The sequence below is a fragment of the Aythya marila genome, assembly GCF_965140915.1.
Source record: "Aythya marila genome assembly, chromosome: 27".
In the NCBI taxonomy this organism is placed as follows: Eukaryota; Metazoa; Chordata; class Aves; order Anseriformes; family Anatidae; genus Aythya; species Aythya marila.
This window is the reverse complement of record NC_139068.1, coordinates 4,081,311-4,105,735: the sequence shown is the minus strand read 5'-3', so window position 1 is coordinate 4,105,735 and position 24,425 is coordinate 4,081,311. Positions and strand designations below refer to the sequence as shown.

The following is a 24,425-nucleotide window of genomic DNA, read 5'->3' as shown; positions in this document are numbered from 1 at the left end:
TGCAGCATTATATCCAGGCTGGCTCTGTGCACTGCTTCAACAAACTCACAAACCCACCCTAGCTGTGGAGGTATCCAAACAGAGGCATCCAAGTAGCCCTGCAGGAGCCAGATTTGGCAACTTTGGTCCTGGAAGCTGTGTGCTGTATTTCTCACTGCTGCTGGCTGTGAGCTAAATAAGCCCTCTAGGGTCCAAGCTCATTGTCTTTGTGCCTGTGGTGCAACTAATCAGCCAACAGGTAAGCTGCCAAGGGAGGGATAGTTGACAGTGGACTGTATGCGAATACAGAGAAAAAGGGGGCATTGTTCTGGAATTAGCAGGAGCTTTCTTGTTACGATTTTGACTCTTCTGCCATGCTGCAAAAAAATTGAAGTCTTTTCAAATAGACCAAATCAAATTTCTTTCAATGTCCCCCCACCCCCTCGTGTGTTTTTAACACATACTTCAGTAGTAACAACTCCGGATACCAGTGTTTTGGAGTCCTCACTGATGTTACACAAGATGATATAGGCAGTGAATTCCTTGACACTATTAACTAGAGAGTGAGGCTGGTGACTCATTAGCAAAGACACTTCGCTGTGTCAATTAGATGCTGGAGGGAAACGGCCATTTACGAAATACCAGGGTGGAATGACTTCCACCTTGTATTGGGAAATATTTTTTTACACCACAATCCATTTGCAGCCCTCCACTTAAGAAGCACAGAAGCTTCTTTTTTTTCCCAAAAGATTATTCCCTTTTACCAAAGTACATTCTCTCAGGGATTAACTGAAAAATAAGGTAAGTGGCCTCACAGGAGACTACATCTTTCCCTCTGATTTTCTGCCATTCACCTGGACATCTCCTGTAACTGTATCCATAATTTTTGTTGAATAAAAGCAGAAAAGAGGATTTTGTTTAAACTGTGTAGTCTATGGCTTTCAACAAATTCTTCAAAGAAGAGTAGACACTTTGTGTTGTGTGTATTTTTTTCTCTGAAGCTATTTTCAGTTATGCTCCATTCTGAGTTGTCCATGTACCATTTGTTATCTTGGATCCTGAGTTCATTTTTGTTCTCTCTCTTTTTATTCTTATGGGAAGATGGCTGCATTCTGGATCCTCTAACATGGCGGTCTTGGAAGTGCCATTGTTCTCTGGGTTTCGTGCAGACATTGAGAGCCTAGAGCAGGTAAGATGTTGTAATGAGAGTGCAAGACATGGTCTTGGGCTGGAACCGGGCTCTGTAATTGGTAGGGAGCAATAGGAAGTAAATGCTGTTGTCTCTTAGAGCACTGTCTGAAAAGATGCAATTAAAATTGGGGGCAGGAGATTTCACACGTCAAAAAATATTTATCTGAAATGAGTAAACAGATGTTCTGAGCAAGATTAACAAATTTACCGAACACAGTAAAATGAAAGTTTATTACTAAGCACAGAGCACAGTAATTAAATGAGACCCATTTGGAAATGCTGAAGTGAAAATGTGCACTAACAGGAGCTGTTTATGGCTTCTTAGTGGGCTGTGTTATCTCCAACATCTGGATTCCATTTCTTTGGAGGCTCTGTGTCTTGGAATTTTTTGCCTTTTTTTTTTTCTTCTGGGAGAACATCATGTTTATTGCAAGCCAAACTGAGGTGGACAGAATGTGCCTCTTACCCAGCCAGCCCTCTAGGGGAGATGAACTGTAATCTTTAGCTTTGCTTTATATTTTGTTAAGGCATTACAGCGTATTCACTTGTGTTTTTTCTATGCTGCAAATATTTAAGGACTTAGTTTTTAAGGACTGTGTAACTGAAGAGGTGTAAAAAGGAACTAAACTGCATCCTTGAGAACTGGTAAAAAGCTAAAAAAGTATTTTGTTTTAAAAAGATTTCTTCCTGTAATAACCTTATCTTCATTATACAGGAAGGCAGGGGAGAGAGGGAAATTTAAAGTAGAATCATAGTGAAGACCAGGCACTTTAATTTGACATCCTAGTTCAGTGGAAAAGTGCACATTGCGTTGTCTTCTCTAGGATTTCACTTCATTTGGCTAATTTCTTACAAACACGGTTGCTTTTTCTTGGACAATATGAGATAGATGTTTTCTTCCTTGGGGGTTTATAATCCATATCAAAAGCTTGCTGTCAGTCTCCTAGAGCTATCAGCAAAACCAGAGAAATCTGTCCATTAGTCCCTGAGAAGAGAATTGGGCCCTTTCAGTATTAGGGAGCTGTGGTTGGAATACTTCCGTACAGAGATGTATGTTGATCAGATAGGAAATTATTATTGTCAAAAGAAATATCAAAGTTTAAGTCCATTCACAAGCTGCATATCAAAAATTCTCTGATTTACCTTCAAATGCATACATGTGAAATATATTGATTTTTATTTGCATGTTGATGTTTGAGTCTGATATTCTCTCACATGCAACAAATGGTGCAAGAAATATATATGGCTATTCAGATGAGGCAAGACCACCAGTAAGATTTCCCCCAGTATCCTTGTGGTAAGAGAAAGGAGGAAATTGAGGGGCCTGTAGTGGTTTTGGTTACTATTTTATCTCCTCCTGCTGAAGTGCTAGCATGACAGTTGTTTGTACTGCTTTCAAATAAATTCTCTTTCACAGTAATTTACGTAAATAATGGCAGAGAAAATATGGATGGAAACCTGGCTCAGGACCAGAGATCTCAAAACGGGACAGGAGCAGAATGACAGGATGTCTTCATAGTGTTAAATCCATGGAAAGTTTTATCAGCAGAGTAAAAGGAGGAAACTAGTTGAAGCAAAGAGTGAAAAGGGGTTTTGATTACAGAAGAGAAAAATGGTTAGGTTAAGTAACAATTCCCTATTGCTGAAATGGGCTAAGAAGAAATTCCAGAACTAGGAGTTACCATTGTCCAGGCTGTACTGAGTGAGTGTCTCTTACTGGTTTCAGCAGGGGACAGAGTAAGTCTCTAGGCTGAGAGTCCTGAGAGGGGCCCCGTGTTTTCTCGTGTCACAAGGAACTGCAGAGATTCTGCCATCTCTGTACAGAGAGGGGGATGAGAGGCTGGAGAGCAGCCCTGCAGGAAGGGAGCTGAGGGTTCTGGTCACTGGCTAGTGGAAACTGAGGCAGCAGCAGTGTGCCCTGGCCTCCCCTACGCCCGGTGGCATTGCTGGTCGGATGAGGGAAGGGATTGTCCTGCTCTGCCCTGCCTGGTGTAGCCTCACCTCAACCACTGTGTACAGCTTTGGGCACTGCGATGTAAGTAGGACATAAACTATCAAAGGAGGGCTCCAAAGATGCTCTAGAGGGGAAGATGTGTGAGGAGCTGGCTGAGCTCTTGTGGTTTGTTCAGCCCTGAGCAGAGCAGGCTGAGGGGAGGCCTCATGGCGGCCTGCAGCTCCCTCACAGGGAGCGGAGGGGCAGGGGCTGAGCTCTGCTCTCTGGGGACAGTGACAGGACTCGAGGGGACAGCATGTAGCTGGGACAGGGGAGGGTCAGGCTGGGTATTAGGAAACGGTGTTCTGCACCCGGAGGTGGTTGAGCACTGGGACAGGTCCCCAGGGCAGTGGTCACAGCACCGAGCTGCCGGAGTTCAAGAAGCATTTGGACAAAGCTCCGACATATGGTTTGATTTTTAGGTAGTCCTGTGTGGAGCCAGGAGTTGGACTCGATGATCCTTGTGAGTCCCTTCCAACTCAGGATATTCTGTGATTTTACGATTTCAAGTCCTTGAACTTTTTTTTTCCTTTATGCCAAGACAGCTGTGCTGTGGCATGAGGCTTGTTTACATTGCTGGTCCTGATAGGTGTTCCAGGTAAAGACTTGTAAATCAAACATCCTTATTTTGTATTTAGTTACCACTAAAAGGCTGCCGCATGCAGCAATTGCTCCTGTGCGGTGTCTGATGATTTACACTAACCTGTGTTCAGGGCAAGCTGTGTGTGCTCTAAGCAGAGGAAGCACTGAAGGCAGCTGGGATTGAGATGAGTATTAGGATATATGCTCTGCAAGGAAACCCTAATTCTGGTTCTTCAGTGTTGCATGCTTCAAAACCCTTCTGTTTGCAATGCCTCTATTCTCCTTTGCCTTCCAGTACGTTGCCATAAGCCTTGGACTCTGTGACACCCCCCTGCCTTTGATGTTTGTTTTTTCCTGGCTTTAAAGATGCTTGCATCACATTCATCATCATCTTCCTGGTGCCTTAGCATTGCTAGCTCCTTGACCAGGTGCTGGTCAGCACTTCCAAATCAGAAACTAACAGTGAGCATAGTGAAACTGGAGCAGGAGACTCACCATACTGCTTGTGTCAGATAACATGTCAGTGTCTGGGAAGCATTGTGTCAGCTTCATGCCCTTTTTATGTCCTGTCATATCCCTCTTCCTGGCCTGGATGGAAGCAGTCAAAGGGTTAATAAATAAATAAGAAAGCTGCAGAAGAGTTGTTTCCTCACAGCTGAATGAACTCTCCAGCACGTTAAGCAAGAACAGGCTTTCTCTAGCACTGAGCAGATGAGTTGGTTGTGCTTTCCCTTGTGTCATCTGCCCGCCCCTCTGAATCTCATGTTCTGCATCTGTGAGTAGAGAAGCAGAAGTCCCAGTGTAACCCCATCTGTTAGGGTCTCAGGGCACACAGTAACAGGTGGCTTGGTTCTGCAACTGGGATTCAGTACAGGGCAGTCCATTTCCTTAACCAAAAGTGAATTACTGACTTTAGGCAGAAGAAAATTTTGCTAACTTGGCAGCGATGTTCCCCTTGAAAAGTTGAATTCCATCCTTCTTACCGCAGAAATCCTTTGCATCGAAAATTAGGGACAAAGCTCAAGCATATGGGTTGGGTAGTCAGTGAAGATGCAAATACCTGTATAGTTTGATTTTGGCTATCAAAAATGTATCAAAATCATGCACCCACTGATGATATGTTACTAGTTTTGTATTTTGGCCACCAGCTTCAGCAGAGGTAAGCCCCATCATTCCTGTTGCTGCATTTTCTTGTTACCCTAGCCCTTCCCTCTGTTCTTGGTGAGGAGGGGTGAGGCTGTAAATCAGATTTCCTTGTTTGTTGTTTGCCCTCACAAGAGAGCAGTGTGCATAGAGTGGACCCACGTGCAGCTCCGGGGCAGCGATGGTTAATGAATACTCTGCGCATTGATGGCAGCCCCCCTGGCTGTGCAGCCACAAATCCTTCTAATAATGCTGGGTGTCGACAAGGTCAGGAGGTCACCACAGGCTGGTATATATCAAGCTTCACCAGAAAAATGCAACTTTAGCTGAGCTGAGCATTTCCCGGTGGCGCCAGCCTCTCCAAGCCCTCATAAAAGGACTGTCTGCAGCCATCTACTGCTGAGTAATAACAGCCACCACCAGGCCCCTAAAATTATAAGGACAAATTAAATTGGCCCTTTCCATATTGTGTGTGACTTAAACACATGTTCCTTTGCTTGTTACAGTAATAGCAGGAAGCTGTGTGTAGGGTTTTACAACTGGAAGCACTACCCTGAAAAAATTCACAGTTAAAGCTGTTGGTAGCAGGTTCGGGCAAATTTCAGTAGGAATAGTTTTTGCTTGATGCCGTTCATTCTAATACATGACAATAATTCTTTGTCTTCCTTTCCACAGAGTTTTCATTCTAGGATCTCACAATAGCTTAAGAACATTTATTTATTTATTTATTAAAGAAGGGATTAAAACTCAAGAGTCCTTTTCCACAGGCCATCATCTTCCACAGTTTCTGAATTAAATGTTTCTCACATAATAGATGTATTCTGAATACAATTTATCAAAGCAGAAAGGACTGATCAATCGATCAAGTACATGGAGCATGCTAGCCATTGTAATATCAAGATGTTATTTGTCCAAATGTGGAAAATCACAGAAGTAACTCTTATGGAAACTTAGAGGGGGGAAAAAAAAAAGACAAAGCTTCATAGAATTATATCAGATTTATTTATGTTTCACGGGACATTCATTAGCATTCTGTTCCAGGAAGATGGTTACTGCATTCTCTGAGGTGGTGCAGTATTTCCATAAACAAGTGCTCTTGTTTCACTGTGTTCATGATCTGCTGACCTGCAGTTAGCATGAGGAGGTGATCTACATGTCTAAAAATGGCTGGGGTAGATTACGGACGATAGCACTCCAGATGTGGGAAGTACTCTTACACCTTGTTCTAATGCACCTTGGATATACGGGTTGTCCCAATAACCAAAATAATAAAATAATAATAAAAAAAAATGGGTAGATGTATTCTGCAAGTATTATGTACAATGTGTATTACAAATCCCTGGGCCTCACAGGGAGGAAAGATAGGTAGTGAAGGCCTGGCCTGACCCCATCCCTCAAAAGGGAGGATGCCAAGGGCTCTTTCAAATGGCTGCTCTTTTCAAATGTAAGGATTAATTTTCCTGGCAGAAGAATGTTTTGGATTTTTCAGCTGGTGGGAGAAGGGGGGTCTTTAATAATCAGTGTGATCCAGCAGTGGTGGTCTGAGAGAGTGTAAATAAGAGACTTTTACTGAGTGTTTTGGTGCCTCTGAGGTCTTGCTTAAGCCTTGGTACTGAAAACAGTCTGGGAGCTATTCAATTAGATTATGGATGACATGTCAGGCATAGTCTGAGGGAGGAAATGTACCCCTCTCCCCAGGGACTAGGAAGAACACCCAGCATGGTGCACCTTGTAAGCGTTCCTCATCAGATCAGAAAAAAAGAACACAGACAATTTTTTCCTCAGTTTTCTGACAGCAACTTCAATCCTCTTTGCATTTCCCCTCTCTTCCTGAAACATCTATCTCCAGCAGAAGAAATCCCTGGGTTTTAGCATCTGACCATGCTTTTTTTTTTTTTTTAAGTAGTCTGAAATCTTTCTTCTTTCAAACTGTTTTCTATAAAATGAGATGAACCTAAACCTGTTCATTTTTTCCCCAGTTATTGATGAACAAGCAAATTGGATTAAAAAGATATGAAGTTGATGGAAGAAAAGTCCTTTTTTATTTTGACGAGGTAATGAATTTTGTTCTTACAATTATGTTGCTTTTCAATGAAAGGCAAATGGCCAGTTGGTAGGGCAGAGATACTGTGTATTGCTGTTGATAGTCCCTTGCAGATGAGGATTATGATGCAGCTTTAACTGGCTGGTTGCCTGAGTATCTTTTCACGTAGGCAAGCATGGTTTTGGTTGGAAATCAAAGCATAAAAGAGGCAGTATTAGTACCTGGTATTGGAGATACCTTCATTTTCACCAAGCGTCCAGCACAGTGTGTTATATTAGGGGCCCATGCTGCATTTATTTGTCTCTCTTCACTTACAGTGTAGTTTTTGTTACAATGAGTCTTTTACATCATTTCATGCAGATTCCTAGCCAGTGCATGACCTGTGTAAAGTTTCAAGCTTTCAGAGAGTATATAGTTGGGAAAACCGCTCCGGTTCCTATCAAAGTGTATGATTACTATGAGCCAGGTATGTGCCTGATTTCCTTTTGATTTTTGCCAGCATTAGGGCTCTAACCATAAGACTTAATTGTGATTTCTCATTCTTTCCGGCCTGCAGCTTTTGAAGCAACTCGTTTCTACAATGTGAGTGAAAACAGTCCCTTGGCTCGGGAGCTCTGTGATGGACCAACGTGCAATGAGGTAGAGAGCTCAGCTAGCCAGTGGGTTGGTAAGTTGCACCAAAGCTTAGATTTTTTTAAAAAATGGAACCTGCAGACGTAATGTCTAGGAATTAGTTAGAGGAGAACTCAAAATGATATTTAGAAAAATGTTCTATTTTGTTATCTGTGTTAATAGGAGGTTTACAGATGTGTGTGTGATAGCAGTATAAAAGTTATGACAATGAAACAGACCAAGGTAGTCTGCTTTCCAGTCACCAGTGACTATTATTACTTGCTTCAGAGGCAAGATATAATGTATAAACCTGGACATACCTGTGAAAAGTGAGAAGTTAATAAATGTAAAAGTAAAAACTTATTTTAAGTGCAGTTTGGTTTTCTTCCTGTAAAATATCTTGTGGTAGAGTTTGTCAATTAATTGTAGGAAGATCAAACAATTTCACTTGTCAGAGACAGGAATAACTTTTTCCAGAATCTACAGTTTCCTTCCTATCCTGTATGTCATCCAAACTGTGGGAGAGTTGCATTATCCTGTACCTGCAGTCTGCTGCAGCTTTCTTCCCAGAGCATTTTAGTCCACTAAGTTTGTAATTTCTATGAGAAGTCTTAGAGAATTCAACATGAAAACTTACATGAGAGATAGGGCAGCAGTTTTCTTATTTCTCTTTCCCCCATGCTATGTAAAAATATTCCTTTGGATGTTTGACTGAATTTGAATTTATGATATGTTTTCATTTACTTTTCAGGATTTTTTCACTCTGGACCATGCAATAATATTTTTGGCTGCTTGGAGGATGAGTATTTTGAGCAATGTATGTGTTCACGAGACTGTGGCTATGATGGGGAGCCTGTGTGTGGATCAGATGGGCAGATTTACCAGAACCATTGCCAAATGGAAGTAGCATCATGCAGGAATAATACGAGGATAGAACAGATCCCCATGTCACAGTGTTCTACATGTAGGTTTCATTCAACTCCCTTTTTCTCTTACGACCTAGCTAGGGAATGCTACAAATCTTCATCTGAGCAAACGATAATTAATTGTGTGTGGTAGGGAAAAGAGGGGACTTCAAAACCTCCTTTGTAGTATTTTGCTACCCATACTGCAGGAGACTAACTTCTAAGAGCAGCTACCTACCTGCTTAGCTCAGAACTGGATTTTCTGATATCACAAATACATGATTTACCAATCTTAATGAACCTGAGAAAATTTGGTAATACTGCTTATCTGGAGTGAATAATACTAGGTAACAAATACCGTCCTTGAATTTTAACATACTTCAGAGGTTCTACATGGGCTTTCAAGATGTGCTGTTTGGTATACCTGAACTGAGTATATCACCTCCTTAAATGGAGACATTTTCTAAAGAGTCATTAATAAATTTTATGACCAATACACTTTTCTTTTCTACTTACAGCCAAGAATTTGCCAGAAGAAAGGGAGACGCTTTCCCACACGGCTGAGCAACCCAGTGTACAACAAATTCCAGCAGGTAATATCATACCTTTGCATTTATCCAAGGCTTTTTTCTTTAAAAAGTTTAAAGCTTATCCTATCATTATACTAAAGTACACATAACTCCTAAGCACATTTAGATAGAGATGCTGAGTACCTTTATCTTTTAGAGAAAAAAAAAAAAAAAAAAAAAAAAAACAAACAAACAAAAAAAAACCAGAACATTCAGAAATCAGAAAAAATGAAGCTATCAAGGAAATATAGGGTGATAAGCATTTGGCTGCAGACTATGTTCCAGTCGTTTCAGAAATTTTTGCATGATACGTGCTGTATTCAGTGCACATGCCCATTTCTATGAACAGTTGCCTAAATCTTGCAAGTGACCATCCTGTTTTCTCAGCCTTGGTATATTTGAGTAATACTTCAATCTTTTCTTTAATATCAAGCTAGAAGGATCCCATTTGAAACCAGGCTGATGTAATATGTCTCAACAAACAACTGAGCAGTACATGACAACAGACAAAACCATTGCAAAAACTAGAATCCAGGTGGATCAACTTCTGTTCATAGTTCTGTGTAAAAATTGAGCTGGCAGTCCTGATTCTTTCAGAGCTGCTGTTTGGAATAAAGGCCTTAGTGAGCAAAAATTTTAAGGTCAGTAGATGGAGTAGCCAGGAATTTGGCTGCTCATTTTATTTGGTGCTTATATTCATACATTTTTTTCCAAGACTCATGTCAAACTTGCTCCTGGCTCACAATAAATCTCACCAAGAAGCAGTGGAGGGTCAATAGAATAGTTTGTTTCATGCTGTTTCTAGTAAATAAACTGGACTAGATTTTTCCTGGCTGCTTTCCACTCATTAATTTTCCCCTGGCCTCTAACTCTCCCAACAAATTGGTAAAAACAAGTTAGTTCTTCAAGAGAAGTCTCCATGCCTTCCCATATCCTTCTTGTGCACCAAAGTTCAGGCTTCATGTGTCCAGCATGAGATAGGCTGTCCTGTTCTTTACCCCTCTGCTCTATGAGAGTTGATAGATGTTATTCTTAAGGTGTAAAAGCATGGTGAATACTCTGTTAGCACTACCTCTGTAGGTCATCCAGTCGTAAAGTGTTTTAATGCCTTTCCTATTTCCTTTCCCTTTGTTTCTGAACTTAATGTGAATATATATCAGATTGCTGTCTGTCAGAGTAACTAAAATGAATGCTTGTTGTCTTTTATTCTGTGCAAATGCAATGTACCCAGCATGGAAACAGTTTGCAATCTGAACCCTATAAAGCAGCATTCCCAAACTGCTCTGTAGGATGTTGTTGGTATGCAAGTTCATAGTAAGTGTTTTGTTGCTGGTCTACAAAATGAGACTGCCATTACATTGTTTTTCAAATACATATTTGATATGAATATGGTTATCTGGGGGAAAAAATGTTGAACTTGACAATAGTCCACAATGCAAACGTTTTCAGAACAGTGTTTCTGAACTAATCTGTACTGAAACATCTAAGAAAAATATCCCTCTGTTTTCTGTTTTAAACAGACAAAGGTAGTGTTGTCTCAGGCTATCAATAAGATCAAAAATGGCAATTCAGATTGTGTGTGTGTGTGGCATTTGTATGCGCATTAGATTAATAACCACATGTATGCCATGAGGATATGTTAAAGTGCTCACAAATGGTATGAGCTTGCTGCATTCTAGGATCTGTGAGTGCTAAAGCAGAGAGTCTCCTGGAAGGCTGATACTCTTCTGAAATGAGCTGTCTGAGCAGCTATGGCAGAGTGAGCATTCAAAAATAAAACAGACTAAATCCTGCATCAGGAAAAGCGCCCAGCATGTGATTTTCATTAATCCTCTGGCCTCCTCTCAGGTCAACCACACGGTACATGAATCAAAGTTTAACAAATGAATGAATCCCTCCTTATACGTGGGTCTCATTTGGGCTCACTGGTTTGTTAGCATTGAAGCATGTGATTGGTTTAAGTCGACTCAGGTGCTCTGGGTTTCTAGTGAAAGTTCTGATGAGCCATGTCTAAATTGGTGATTTCCTTAAAGGATGCAAAACTCCGGGAGCCAAATCAAGATTAGGGCAGGTTGATGGAACTGCCTCAGTGTGCTAATCTTCAGGAAATACCATTTTCGTGCAGAACCTCGTGGTGTTTATATTGTCTGAAATCCTTCTCTATTTGCCATATGACTTGTGCAGGCTCAGCTCGGTTTGATTGATGCGTTCATTGTTAGCTCTTGTCTATGTTACCCCAGCAATGGAAACAATGAGAGCCAGCTTCCTTCCAGCAAACAGTGGGGAACTTCATAATGTGTTTGGGCTCACTCTGGCAGACAGACCTGCAGTATAGTTCCATATACCCCAGTGAGTTCGCTAGAATAAACAACAGCTTATAAGTTATGCTATTCAAGGTGAGTAATCATATGTGGCTATCCTGAAAAGTCAGGATGCAGTGCTTCTTGTGGCACCTAGCTGTTGTCAAAGCATTCTGAACTGCCTTTCACAAGGCTGCAGCAGATGTTGCAGCAAGTGAGGAAGAAGGCTGAGGTTTGTCCTTAAAACTATAACCTTTTTTTGTACAGATGTGTAGGTTTTCTTTGCAGCTTCAGAAATATTCTCTTGATTTAGTGAAAAGAGCATAGGGTAACGGGACTCAACAGAAGTGAAAGCCAAGGGGAGGCACTCATGACCAAATCCTCTTCCTCAACTGTTCATTCTCACAGGTGAACTAGTGAGACTCAGAGATGGAGCAGGCTCTTCATGAGTAGCATGGACTCACCTTTGCCTCTAAGCATTGTGGCTCTGCCTGTGTTTTTTCACAGCCTGTTCCAGTCACATTTATTTGGAATGAAAGCTCCTGGAGCAGGAGTTTGGTTGCCAAGTGGACTATGCCTTTCTGTCTGTGTTTTTCCTCAGACTTGTCACACTAGGCTACAAAATTATGGGTGGATTTCAGAGCCTAAGGGATCCTCAGTAGCTCTGATACCACCTCCCTGGTGCAGTGCTCCTTCGATTGCTTCCATAGATCTTTAATGTTCCTCTGAAATTGCCTGTATTTGAAATTGTCAATCAAAAATGCTAAATGTATAGCTGATGGGGCTGGAAGGTATGTTGATATCACAGTAACATTGTGATTCTGCAGGTATTTGATGGAAAAGCGATATCAAAGTGTGGCACAGCAGCACTTAGTGGTGTCAGTAGTGCTGTAGTGTCTCACTCTGCGCTGCTCTGAGCACAGCCCACCCAGCTCCATGCTGTTTGACCCCTCAGCCTTCCCCCTGCAGCTGGAGCCATGTTATTTGTACAGTTTTGCTCCAGCAGTTAGAAGGTCCAGGAGCTGGAAGCCGATTCTTGGTGGTATTATGATTCTTTAATTCGGTGTCATTATTTTAAATAAATAACTAAATAAACTCTCTCCCATCCACCATCACTAGAATGTCAGAGGGAGCTCTGCTTCTAGATGGAGTCATCCTGCAACACTCCCTGGCGGGCACACTGTTCACAGGAGCGCTGTTCTTTCAGGATTGATTGAACTGGCAATGGGCCACTTTTCCTTTCACCCCATCGGTGTTCAGCAAACATTGGCTTAGGCGCAAACATTTGGAGATGGGGGAGTGGTTTGTATGCAGCAGGAAATGTCGGCCTTTCATCTTTGCTTTGACTCCAGTCCTGCATTCCTAGGAAGAGTGAGGTCTGTGATGTTAATTCTGTCCCTGGTGGACAGCAATCATCCATTCGTAGAACAACTTCATGATCTGGCAGGTTCTCACGTGGAGAAGGCCAAGAAGAAGTGAACACAGACTGACTCTGCTTTCAGGCAAGCATTCCCTTGCCTAGGGCTGAGCCTGTTGCTGGGAGGATGTGGGAGGCAACAGGGAAGCCTTCAGATATTTTATTTCTAGAGAACAAATGTTTTCAAAGGCCTTGACAAGTGTTCTCCTTAAATAAAGCAAGCTTTTATGAGGGGGACTTCTCCTCCCTGCAACAACGATGTTTCGGTGATTGCTTTGGTTTGGATTAGAGCAGTGTATATAGAAAGCAAACAGGCAAGATGAACAGCTGAGCTGGCTCAAGGAACAGCTTAGGAAACAGGGACCTATTGATATTCCTAGAAGTTTTGTCTTGCAGTCTTACCCTCCGGACAGCGGGCAGTCACCCACCGAGAGGCACAGCCACTTTGAGAGGGATGCACACTGTGTGAGCGACCTGCCCATGTCTTAGTATGGGCTGGAGTGAATGCATGGGGGAGAAGTACCCATTTCTGCCTGTTCCTGTCTTATATGCTGGAAGTTCCTCGGTGGTATGAGACTGTGCTGAGGCAGACACAGTTCGGCTACTACTCAGCTTATGACTTAGTGAAAGATGAAGTATTTTCAGGGTGCAGTGCAAGGTATCTCTGACATCACAGATGAGGTATTTTCAGAGTGCAGTGTAACACACCTGTGACACCTGGTATTCCCAAAGATAGCTGCCTTTTATCTTGACTGTATGTAGATCGTAGGGTGAACTGCTTCTCAACTTAATCATCTCAGTTAACGCCTAAAATTAGATGCTTTAAAATGAGATCTAAAGTTTTTTTTCAAATTGCCTGGCGCTGTGATTCCTTTTATTTTTTTTACAGCATCCAGTTTTCAGAATGGGAAATCAAAAATTCCCATTTATAGCAGCTTTTCTACCTATATGTGAATCTAAGCATGCATGCACTGGGCTATTGACATGTGTAGCCTCCTTTTCCCTGTAAGACACTGATTTAGCTCCTGTTTTGCCTCCCTTCTTACTATTCCTTCCCTTTAATGTCATTCCCATTCTCTCTGTGATGCAATATGCAATGATGAAATGCAGTTTCTTTGGATAAAGCACAAGCTGAGACTATGGTTTCCTTTCCAGCAGAGGAAGGCCCTCCACCACAGTCAGATCTGTCATATTATTCCTATGAATACGACCCGGACCCCTATGCCTCTGAAGCTGACGTTTTTGAGATTGTGGCAGAGCTGACGACAGCAAGCACGTTAAAAGTGGACAAGATTAAGGAAGTAGTGACCACAGTAGAATGGTGAGCCCTGAATGTGGGGGTTTGTGAGTTAAAATTTACTAATTCATGTGTTGGGTCAAATGTACTCGATTCCTCAAAATGGGCATTCTTACAAGCGACTCGCTAGCCTCTTTAGCAAGGAATCACCAGGAAAAAGATCTCACTGGGACAGCATCCAAGTCTTCACGGCCTGGATGTCTCCATTCCTAGCAGCTTTTAAGTTTTTCTCTGCCCTGCCTCAGTGATGTTTCACAAAGATACGTAAGGGGAAAGTGACTTTTTTCGTTATGTTCTCTTTTCAACAGAAATACATAATTTAAATAAAGAGAAGAAGCTCAGAATCAACTCCTGTATGAGTTTGTTCCAACAGACGACCTGCTGCAGAACAGAAACCGAATGATGACTACTTCCTGATGCCCTCAGAACTGTAGGCTTTGCTGCCCCATGGGGGTGGATCTGGAGCGCTAAGGGGGACACTCAGCATTATTCTTCTGTCAATTTTCCTGCCTTTTGTGCATCCTCCTAGGAGTACTTCCAAGAATGGGAGGCCAATATGCTGTGCCCTCTAGGTGAGAAAAATAGGGGCTGGAATTCAAACTTATAGACCTTTTCAGAATGTTTTCTCTATTATCAGGATACTGCAAATGCCATTTCCTAGCTACATTTAGAAGCTAAGTCCAGGCCTCGTGCTTAGCTGAACTGCTGTTTGAGGAAGGATGGCTGAGGAGTTTTCTCGCAAATTATTATAATAAAAATCGGTATGTTTTGCTAATTATGACATAGCAAGAGGCTAATCATCTTCTCTAGCCTATAAGTCTACTGTACCCACAATTATGTCTTACAAGAAGAAAAACTGTCCTAATGCCTCCATGTTCAGGAAAGATGCTGGGAGGTCCATTTCACAAGAGAAAACTCAAATCCACTGTCAGACAGGGCTGAAAAGCTTCAGGTGGGGAGTTTGCTAGCCATAGCAGTGACCAGGATCTGGTGGGTGAGCCCTCTTCATTTTGCACTATGTGCTGATGAGGTTTGCTTGCAGCCTTCTCAGCTCTGCAGCCACTTTCCTCCTTGTAACCCTGACATGAACTGACCCGAGGCACAGTCCTTTTAAACGCTCGCCTGACTTCACCAATCACTTTTATCTTGCTCCCACCAGCATTCCTATACAATGATTTTTATTTTTTTTTCTGGATATGGTAATCTATGCATAGGCCCTGGGCCTGCTTGCCAGTATAAATCACTGGTGTCACAGAGACTGGACTCCCTTAGACTGACCTGCCCCAAGCAATGTGGTAAAACTAAAAACAAAAGCTTTATTTCCAAAAGTGCATGAGCCAAGAGTTTTTGGTTTCCCTTCCTGCCTGGAGCAGCATTGTTCTCTTTGGAGGAGTTAGATGCAATTGCCTGTTGCAAAATAGTGTTAATATTTTATCTTCCCACGTCTATTGTTACAAGGACCCGGAGTGGGGTGGAAACTCTTTTTGAGGGTGTTTATTGGTGAATGGAAACAGGAAAAAGCCCAGCTCCATTCATTTTTAGGGCTTGTTTACACAGGAACCCTGACAAGAATATATCCCAGTATAGACATTCCATTCCAGAATAAAAGCAATTTTATTCCAGAAAGCTGTCTACATGGGGACAAAACAGGAGGTATCCCAGAAGTTGGGCATTTGGAGTTTCCAGTCCTTTTTGTCTGGGGCTAGATATTTGCAGAATGTAACTGACACGAGGAAGGTCTGGGTCTTGAAGTTCTCAGAAATTTCAGAACTGCTTTGTTGGAAAGTTACCAAGCCTTCCTTCGTGGCTGCTGTGAGCTCTCCTCACAGCATCTTGACGTGGCTGTTGCCCGTATGCACCCACTGCTTCTCAGCAGAGTTTTTTGCCACGTCTCTTCAGTGTGTATGAACAGACCACGTCCTCACTGTGTCCCCACTGCACAGCAGAAGCACTGGCGGCTGCATTCCTGTCTGGCAGGTAAATAAATGCCTTTAAACTAAATTCCATCTCCTGTAAGCAACTGGCCTGGCAGATGCTTGCTATTGTGTACACACACAGGCCTGAGTCAATATTTATTCCCTGGGTAAATAACAGACCTAGTATGAGCTGCAACAAGAGGTTGTTTTGTTGTTTCTTTTTTTTCCCTTTTCTAAATATCAAAGCTGCACAATACAAACCCTGCTGTTTGCTGGTTCCAGCCTCAGCTGTTTAATGCTTCAAGGCTGGAGAATGAGACATTTGGTCACCCCGATAATGTCTGTGTGAGTGGCTTCCCACAGAAGATGGGACCTGTGCTCAGGGTTCTTCAGCCTCCTGTCCTCTGTCCCCTTCTGGCTTTAGTTTCCCTGTCTCATCCATTTAATGCTTTTAGATAGATATTCTAAGTAATTTCATATTGCTTCATCCTCTCATAGATCCTTGGGCAGTCAGACAGTGTCACCACTGGGCACAAGAAGAAGAAGGTAGGGAGATTCAGTTTAGTATTAAAGATGACTTCCTTCATTTTCCTCAGTCTCTGTTACATGTAATCTGCTAATTCAACATGCAAACATTTCCTCATTACTGCCAGCTACATCTCTCCTTGGTGCCAGCCTATCAATCATAGCTTTGGTCTGTGGGCTCGCTGTGTGCCAGAGCACTCACCTGTTTGAGGCAGGGGAGTCTTGCTTCTGTTTTATCCTTAGAAGAACTGACAGAGAGTCCTGGACCCCTAGCAGGCAGAGGCACAGCAGCCTCAGTGTCCTTCAGCAAAGGCAGTTCTAAATGGGATGCTGCACGTGAGGTCGTGTGCCAGGTTTTCTGTATCCTGAAGCTTGGGTTGCTGCTTCACAGCTTTCAGGGAAATTATTAGTCCATTGTCTCTTCTTCCTGTGTTCCTTAAGTACATATTGGCAGCCTCTGCCTCCCCTCACTCCTGCCACCAAACTAGCTCCTTTCTAAAGTTAAAAATCAGTCATTTGATTTAAGGAATCAAATAAAGGAACCTATAAATACACACCTGTTTGCCTTTTCTCCCTTGTTACAGTAGTAATGGAGCAGGTCTCTGTCCTCTCCACCCCAGCTGCTGGTCAACAGCTTTCCCCTGTCCCCAGTTTGTTGTTGCTGTTTCTTGTTATCATCAGTAATTCTTATCCAGGGAAAACAAAGAACTATTTTCCTTCCATTCTTCAAAGGCCTAGATGTAATACGCAAACTTTTTAGGGCTAGATCCAGGAGGACCACTTGACACAACATAGCCGTATCAGACTCAGTATTACTGAAGAAAAGCAGAGCTTCTGCTTCTTTGGGCTTTGAATTGTTTGTGGCTTAGAGATATTTGCCTCCCTCTGTCAGAGAGATGCTTCTCCTTTCCTTTCTCTGATGGTCCCTCACTGCAAAAGGAGAAAAGTGCTGGTGGGTTTGTAAGACACAAATTCCTACATACATCGAGTTATGTTACTGAATAGCTACAGCAGTGCTAGTTATCAGTGATTTTTGCTTGCAATCCTTTCAATGAAATTAATATTTATATATTTGTAACTGTACATTATGCAGAGTAATCATTACCATGGTATTTATTTTAAAGCAATAGTTCCCTTGTCCTTTCCTGTCCAAGTGTTTTGGCCTTGCCTCTTTCCCTCCTTAATCAGCCTCAGTAGGAAACAAATATCAGAAGAATGTTCAGTTTGTTTGAATAGCATCATTGAAACAACAGCACTTGCTTTGCTGACACTGATTATTGATATTTAATGCAGAGTAACCTGGTTTTCATTATTGCGGATAGATGATCTATTTGGAAAACCTCAGCTCAGTTTGTTGGTTGTTTTTTTTGTTGTTGTTTTTGCAGTACTTGCTATTTCTGACTGGGTGACAGTAGTCTTGGCTTGCAGCCTGGCTCCACCACATCTCCTGTGCTCAGTAGCTGGCGTGTTCTCTGTGCGTGCACTGCTGCACCTGTAGGAGATGGGCTCTAGTTTTTCACCTGCATTTCACCCCTGCACGTACATGTAAACGCAAACAGTTCTATGATCATTTGCATTTTGTTCACACACATCTTAGCAAGTCTGAGTCCAGAAAAGGGTTTGTTTTAGATTATAATAAATATTTTATTAAAAACTGATTTTAAAACAATGCTGTTTGTCTCTCTTTATTCACGTTGTAGGCTGTAAGCTTGTTTGATCATAGATCACAGAAGTCATGCCTTTACCCGTAAAACTGAAGAATTCAGGACCTCTAAGGAAGTTGATCACTCATTTTCTACCTTTGTGCCTCACTGGGTTATTCCCCGAGATGAGCTGGCTCTATTTTGTCAAATTTGCCACATGTTCCAGGATTGAGCAACAAGCTTGGTTCATAAATGCAAGGTCTCAATTGCATGTGTCATTAAGCAAAAGCAGCAATGAGTTTCTGGAGTGAGGGTTTGCTCAATTCCTTCCTGAATATTTCCCTTCAAGAGACATAAACCAGTCTTTGCCTCAGAGCAATCATGAAGGTCGAGCAACTTGAGGATGAATGAACAGGATTTTTTACACTTATTACCAACAATGGGCTGGCATTACTATGGTGGTGTACATTTGTTCACTAGTCAAGCCAAGAATGTAATTGGTAGAAAAGCTAGCACTGTACATTCTCCTGCCAGAGGAGTATTTTATTTCAGGAGAATACCTTCCACAAAAGTACCTCCTTAGTGCTTTTGGAATGTTGAGAAATTTGATTTTGCCAAACACCTGTTCTTTTTCAGTTTTAGGTAAAAGGACTGTGTGTTCAAAGACAGCGAGAAAGCCGATAGCAGAAAAGGAAATAGAAAGCAGATAACAACCAGCTTGCAACGTGTATTAGGAGAAGCAAACTGAGGTGTGTTAGCAAAAGCATCCCTGGCAATAGAAGACCAGGTGAGAAAGTACGTGCAGTGTCCCAGTAACAGATCTATTCCCGTTCAGCACCCCACATCTTATCTGGACTCCACAGTTTTCAAGGAATGCTGTGGCCTTGGTTTATTTGGTCTCAGCTATGCAGACAGAAGAACGTGGCTCTTCCTTACCAGGACTTGCCTACTGGGGCGTACTGCTTGCTGCTCTGGATGAAACCTGTGAAATCTCAGCACTCACTGGCTTTGTCTTATCCCCACTGTATATTGTGAGTGCCTTGGGAGCAGGGAGCTGGGCTGGAGGTTTATACAAGCAAATCCTTGGAACTTTTCTGAGGGAGAGTTTCTTTGGAGGTTTTTAAGGACATGGTGGTTTTTTTGCTGTGGTTGAAGAATCTCCTCCTCACCTTATCCCGGAAATCTTCAGAGACGTAGTAGTAGACAAAGGGGTCGGCACAGCTGTTAAAGGTGCTGATGGCCAGGCTCACCATGTAGCTGATATACAGGTTACCGTACAGCTTGGAATGATAGCTGGAGTAATGAACGAGGAGGAGAACGTTGCTGGGTGTGTAGAATGCCACGAGTGTGAACAGCACGAGAGCTGTGAGCTTCATGGAGTAGGCGTACCGCTTGCTGTTGTCCAGGAGGGCTCGTAGTACTGAGCAGTAGCTGAACAGCATCACCACCAGAGGAGCAAGGAAAGCACAGGCAATGAGGCAGATGAAATAGTAGAAATAATACCCGTCGTCCTCGTGCCTGGGGAGAACGTCGTGGCACAGAGTGTTGTTTGCTCTGTACAGGGGGTACGACTGCTGCTGCAGGGTCAGGGGCAGGGTGAGGACAGCAGCGCAGAGCCAGATGGCAGTGCAGGTACAGGCAGCAAAGGCAGGGGTGCGGAAAGAACGGGAGAAAAAAGGATGCACCACAGCCAGGTACCGGTCGACACTGATGCACGTGAGCAGCAGCACTGAGCAGTACATGTTCCCGTAGAAGAAAGCCGTGGTGACCCGGCATAGGCCTTCCCCAAAAGGCCAGTTGTTCCCCAGGAAATAGTAGAAAATCTTGAAGGGCAGCACCAAGATGAGCAGCAGGTCTGCTGCAGCCAAGTTCATCAGGAAGACAGTGGAGGTCAGCTTCTCGGCCCTGGTAGCCAGGACCCACAGGGCCAGCCCGTTTGAAGGCAGCCCCACGAGGAAGATGAGGGTGTAGAGGCAGGGGATGAGCCGCACGGTGACCACGTTGTTCAGCTGAGAGCGGGTGGCATTGTGTATCAAGAGGTACGTGATGTTGTTTATCGTTATCTTTTCTCCTGGGATGGCTCGGGGACACGGCGTGATCTCTGGTGTCGCTACCTGCTCGTTGGTGACATTCTGAGAGTAATCTGTCAGTGCAAACACAGCCTGTTACTTGCATGCAAATGCTAGCATTTTGCAGGACAGGCAGGATACATGATGCTTACACCAACCCCTAAGGTTTTGCATTTTATGATGGGGTCCCTAGTGGCAAGAGTATTCTGTAAAGTGCTGCTGTGCCATGGGTAGAAAAAACTGGCTGACAGAGTTAGGTGTGCAAGGGTAACCAGCAGCGACCTTACTGAAAACTTACACAGCTGCTGTTTGGTGGTGTCCCACCGCTCACAAACGATTGCTATGGTGTGCAATTATCAACATGCCTGGGGAAACGCAGTGCTTCCTCTGCCCAGCTTTCAAAAGAATCCAATTCACCCTGTTTCTTTCCCTTTCATAAGCATCTTCTATTACCTCCTGCTCTAACACGAGGATGTGTCAATCTCAGTTAGAGCATGCACCCCTGTGGTAACATGACACAAATGAGTTTTCAGGGATCTCATGAAGGCACCTACCAAGTATCCAGTACTTTAAGAAACAATTTTTCACCCAAAGATGTGCACTCACCATCGTAGTCTGGAAAGGCCAGGCAGAGTCCCCAAAAGGCACAGCAGAGCACGAGCCAGGGTGACAGCCGTCTGTTCCTGGAGGTCCCCATTCTGGTGTGGCAACCAGGGAGCTGCTGGGCTCACAGCTGTGTGGGAAAGGCAGGCGTGCAGTGACTGTGCTTACGCATTTCCTTCTCGCAGTCCTTAACGCACGGAAGCACCAGGCTCATCCTGCGAAGCTGGAGGCCTATGGGGGTTGTCACGACATCCCTGCAGTCCCTAGAGTCCAAGCAGTGATGTAGCTCCAGTGGCAGCCACGGGACCAGGATGGATGCACGTATCCAGGTCCAAGGGGACTGTGTCTCATTGTCAGAGCCCAAGTGACTCATTTTGGGCTTCCCTCCTGCTCCAGAATATTCCTGAAAATAAAAAATGTCACATCTGATGCATTTTGCATTTGGTGTGGCATGTAATCGAAATGCCTCTGAGCTCCTGCAGCCAGTGTCCTTCCACTCCAAGTAGCTCTGCATGTTCCAGGTCTTTTCCCACACTAACCCAACAAGTTGGGAAGACATCGTCCCCTCACATAAACATAAATGAAGTACTGGGGAGCTGCAGATCCAAACAAACCTCCCAAGTTCCTAGGGATTACACAAGGCTCTTACAGCCTCATTTTGTGACAGTTCAGGGCTTTTAGTAGCTGTCTTGCATTCTCCAGATAAGGCTGGGCCTTTCAGAGTTCTTCAATTTCTGTATTTCTGCTCCTGCTTCCAGGGCAGACAGGGAAATGAACTGCACCTTCCTTCTTGAGCTGGCTGCAGAGGTTAATTAAAAGCCCCGTGCATCGGATCTGTTTGCACTTGAAAGCAGCAGCAGTAGCACGCACCAGCCTGGGGTGCCGTAACATCCAAGTGATAAGTGGCAAGATCCCAGGGCTGGACGGAGACGTGAGACGTGCTGCTGCCACTGATAAACCCCCAGGACAATGGAGAGCAGCTCCGTCCAGCAGGAAAGGGGCCTGACAAGGGTCCTCAGGAAGCCTCTGCTGTTGGGCAGATAATGGAGAATTTCACTCACTCTTGCCCAAGAAAAGCTGTGTTTTTTTCTAGAGATGTGCAGCCTCCACCCGCTAAACCCCCAGAAGAGCAGAGCACTCCTTTTTAGCTAGCAGCCTGGAGCAGCAGCGTGCTGCTGCCACGTACCTGCTGCTTGCATGGAGATGGTGACTCTCATAGAGTTGTAAGAAGGACCCTTTGCACTGGCAGGTATTGCCTTAGCCTTTAGGACTGTAACAAGATTTTTTGCTGGTCCCCCATCCTCTAACTTTGAGAGTGTAAGTCCCTTTCATGCTCTGCCTTGCAAACATCACTGTGAAAGTCCCAAATACTCTCCCATCATCTGTGTATGAGCTCCATTAGGGCCACTTCCCAATAATCAGAGGGTGGGCAGGAGGTCGGAGCTTGAGAGGCTGCTGGTTTTTAGGCTGTTGCTCTCCAGTCCCCTGCCTGGCTCTGCAAGGAGGTAAAGACAGAAGCTGGAGCCCGGGCAGTAGGAATTGTAAATTTGGTTTGGCAACCCGAGGAGGAGTTCAGTTCTTTCTCCTCAGCTTATGAATGGCCTCTTCTGTGAAGATTGCAAATCTGAGGCTGGCTGCTGTTTGATGAGATTCCTCTATTCCGAGGAGAAAATGATCCTATTTCCTTTGCTTTCACCATATTCCCACATCCTTGTGCCGAGCGTGTCGAGAGGTGGGGTTCCACTGGCAGGGACAGGGAAGATGCAATGTTAGATGTTTTGCTTTTGTGATTCTCTCAGGATTTATGAACCATTACAGAATGACTCATGTGGCCACATATTTTCCATGCCTCAACCAGGATCCTTTCCATGCTCTGTATGCAAAAAATTAGACATAATCAGGTTCAGATAGTGTGCAAATCGCAGCCCCACTTCCTATGGCCAGGTCTCTGGAGTGGAGCAGAGAGAGGTTAGGCCTTGCCGTAGCCTTCATTTTTCAGATGCTGTGTGATCTTTAGTGACTGCTTTAGATGCAGAACAGCTTGCATGAAAATTCTAATGCCAGAGGTTTGTCACGGCTTGTTAACATCTCTTTAAGTCGTGTGATCCCTGCCCTGTGGGGTAACAATTTGGTTTGAAAGCTATTCGTTGTGCAATAGACCATCTCCTGGGAGCAGGCACGCTTTTCTTCCGGGCTCTGAACCCTGAAGATGTAAGGAGAGCAGGTTAGGGATTTTAGAGCTTTGAGGGAGGGTACAAACACGACCTGCCCTGCCCCAAACATACATCTTTGAGGCCTGGAAGAACAGACTTTGGGAGGGAAATGGCATCTTCATAATGGGGCTTACATTTCGCTCTGTTCCAGGAGCTCCAGGGAGTTCTTCAGCTGCAAGCCAGCAGGTGTGAAGACAAATCTTAGTGCAGCTAATACCTGCCCCAGGCTGAGCTCCGTTTGCTTTGCAGACACGAGGCGCAGCTGACTGTGGAGGCAGCGGCTCTGCCTTAGCGCCAGCAGCACGGAGCATTTCCACCAGTGTCAGCACAATGTCACATTTTCCATGAGTGCAGGACGGGCCCTGCCTTTCCCAGCCGCTGGGTGTGCAAGCATCTGAGACTTCTCAGAACCACCAGGCACAGAAACTTCCACTGACTGTTGAAGTAGAAATGATATTCCTTTTAAGCAGGATCCCCCACATCCCAAATCTGCCTTTGCAGGCTCTGACACCTACAGGCTGACTTCATGCCCTGGGCCCTTCCTGACTTCTCCAGCTTGCCCTCCTCTTGCTTGGTGGGGTCTCACACCATCACCCTGCAAGCTCCCCGGCTCCAGAGGATCTCTGTGCCCCTCTCCTGCTTGTCCTGCTCTTCTCTTCCACTGGGATCCCACCCATAGCTTTTCCCATCCCTTCTCTTGTTTGTTTTCTCCTCACCACTTTGTAAGCTTTATGCTGGCGCAATATTCTTTGGGAGACTTTTCTTTTTTTTTTTTTTTTTTTTTTTTGAGAATGTCTCTTCTTCTTGCACTTTTCACTCCAGAAGGTAAGAAGCTCACGTGAAGTTACTATTCAGGAAGGGCTGAAGTTTATCAGCATCACTCTAACTCACTAGATGTTCTGCAATAGCTTCTGGACTTTTCGCAGCAAGTTATTGACACTGGGGTGGGGGCTGCCCTGCCTGATACAGACATCATCCCTTTTCAGCACTGGGTTTCGATTCGTCCTTTAACACAGGTATGGCTTAGGATTGCTAGACTTTAATTTAGCCTTAAATTTTGATGAGTGGAAGGTAGAAGGTGCCTCTGCTTTCTTTAGGGTAACTAATCCAGAGGAATGAATAAAAGCATGAATAAAACCTTAACTCATGTTTACACCCCCATACTTGTAGGATACCTGTCACTAGTTCCCAGCCCCCTTTCTCTCTGGGCATCACCGTGATGCAGTAACAAGGAACAAAAAATCCTGAAACATTAAATACCGCATTTGGGTATTCCCTTTAGCAATTCCTAATTTAATTTATAAAATCATTAGTTCTTACTCCATCCTGCAAACCTGACAGATATTTTAAGCTGTCTGCCATTGCCAAATGACTGTCCACTTGCTGAGATCTCCAACTGCTTTTGGGTGATGTCAGCTCTGGCT

At 43.9% G+C, this 24,425-nt stretch overlaps 2 protein-coding genes across 4 annotated transcripts in view; one reads left to right on the top strand and one right to left on the bottom strand.

The window, feature by feature from the left end:
- The window catches only part of CPAMD8 (C3 and PZP like alpha-2-macroglobulin domain containing 8), a gene marked incomplete at its 3' end in the record, with an annotated part of 53,267 nt that extends 35,135 nt beyond the window's left edge, over positions 1–18,132 (top strand). The window contains exons 36-43 of one of the 3 annotated variants that reach the window (XM_082779821.1): positions 1,081–1,168; positions 6,868–6,942; positions 7,293–7,398; positions 7,489–7,599; positions 8,296–8,508; positions 8,968–9,042; positions 13,891–14,056; positions 14,341–18,132. In XM_082779821.1, coding sequence (XP_082635947.1) covers positions 1,081–1,168; positions 6,868–6,942; positions 7,293–7,398; positions 7,489–7,599; positions 8,296–8,508; positions 8,968–9,042; positions 13,891–14,056; position 14,341 — 835 coding nt within the window. Of the gene's footprint in view, positions 1–1,080; positions 1,169–6,867; positions 6,943–7,292; positions 7,399–7,488; positions 7,600–8,295; positions 8,509–8,967; positions 9,043–13,890; positions 14,061–14,340 lie in introns of those variants that run through there. The other 2 variants (XM_082779820.1, XM_082779822.1) reach the window with 2 other exon arrangements.
- A 181-nt stretch (positions 18,133–18,313) lies between these two features.
- On the bottom strand, positions 18,314–20,891 carry F2RL3 (F2R like thrombin or trypsin receptor 3). The gene is made up of 2 exons (XM_082779823.1): positions 20,792–20,891; positions 18,314–20,259 (listed from the first exon to the last, which is right to left on the bottom strand). Exons 1-2 carry the CDS (start codon positions 20,880–20,882, stop codon positions 19,184–19,186), a joined length of 1,167 nt encoding a protein of 388 aa, XP_082635949.1. The 5' UTR covers positions 20,883–20,891; the 3' UTR covers positions 18,314–19,183.
- Positions 20,892–24,425: the final 3,534 nt, after the last annotated feature.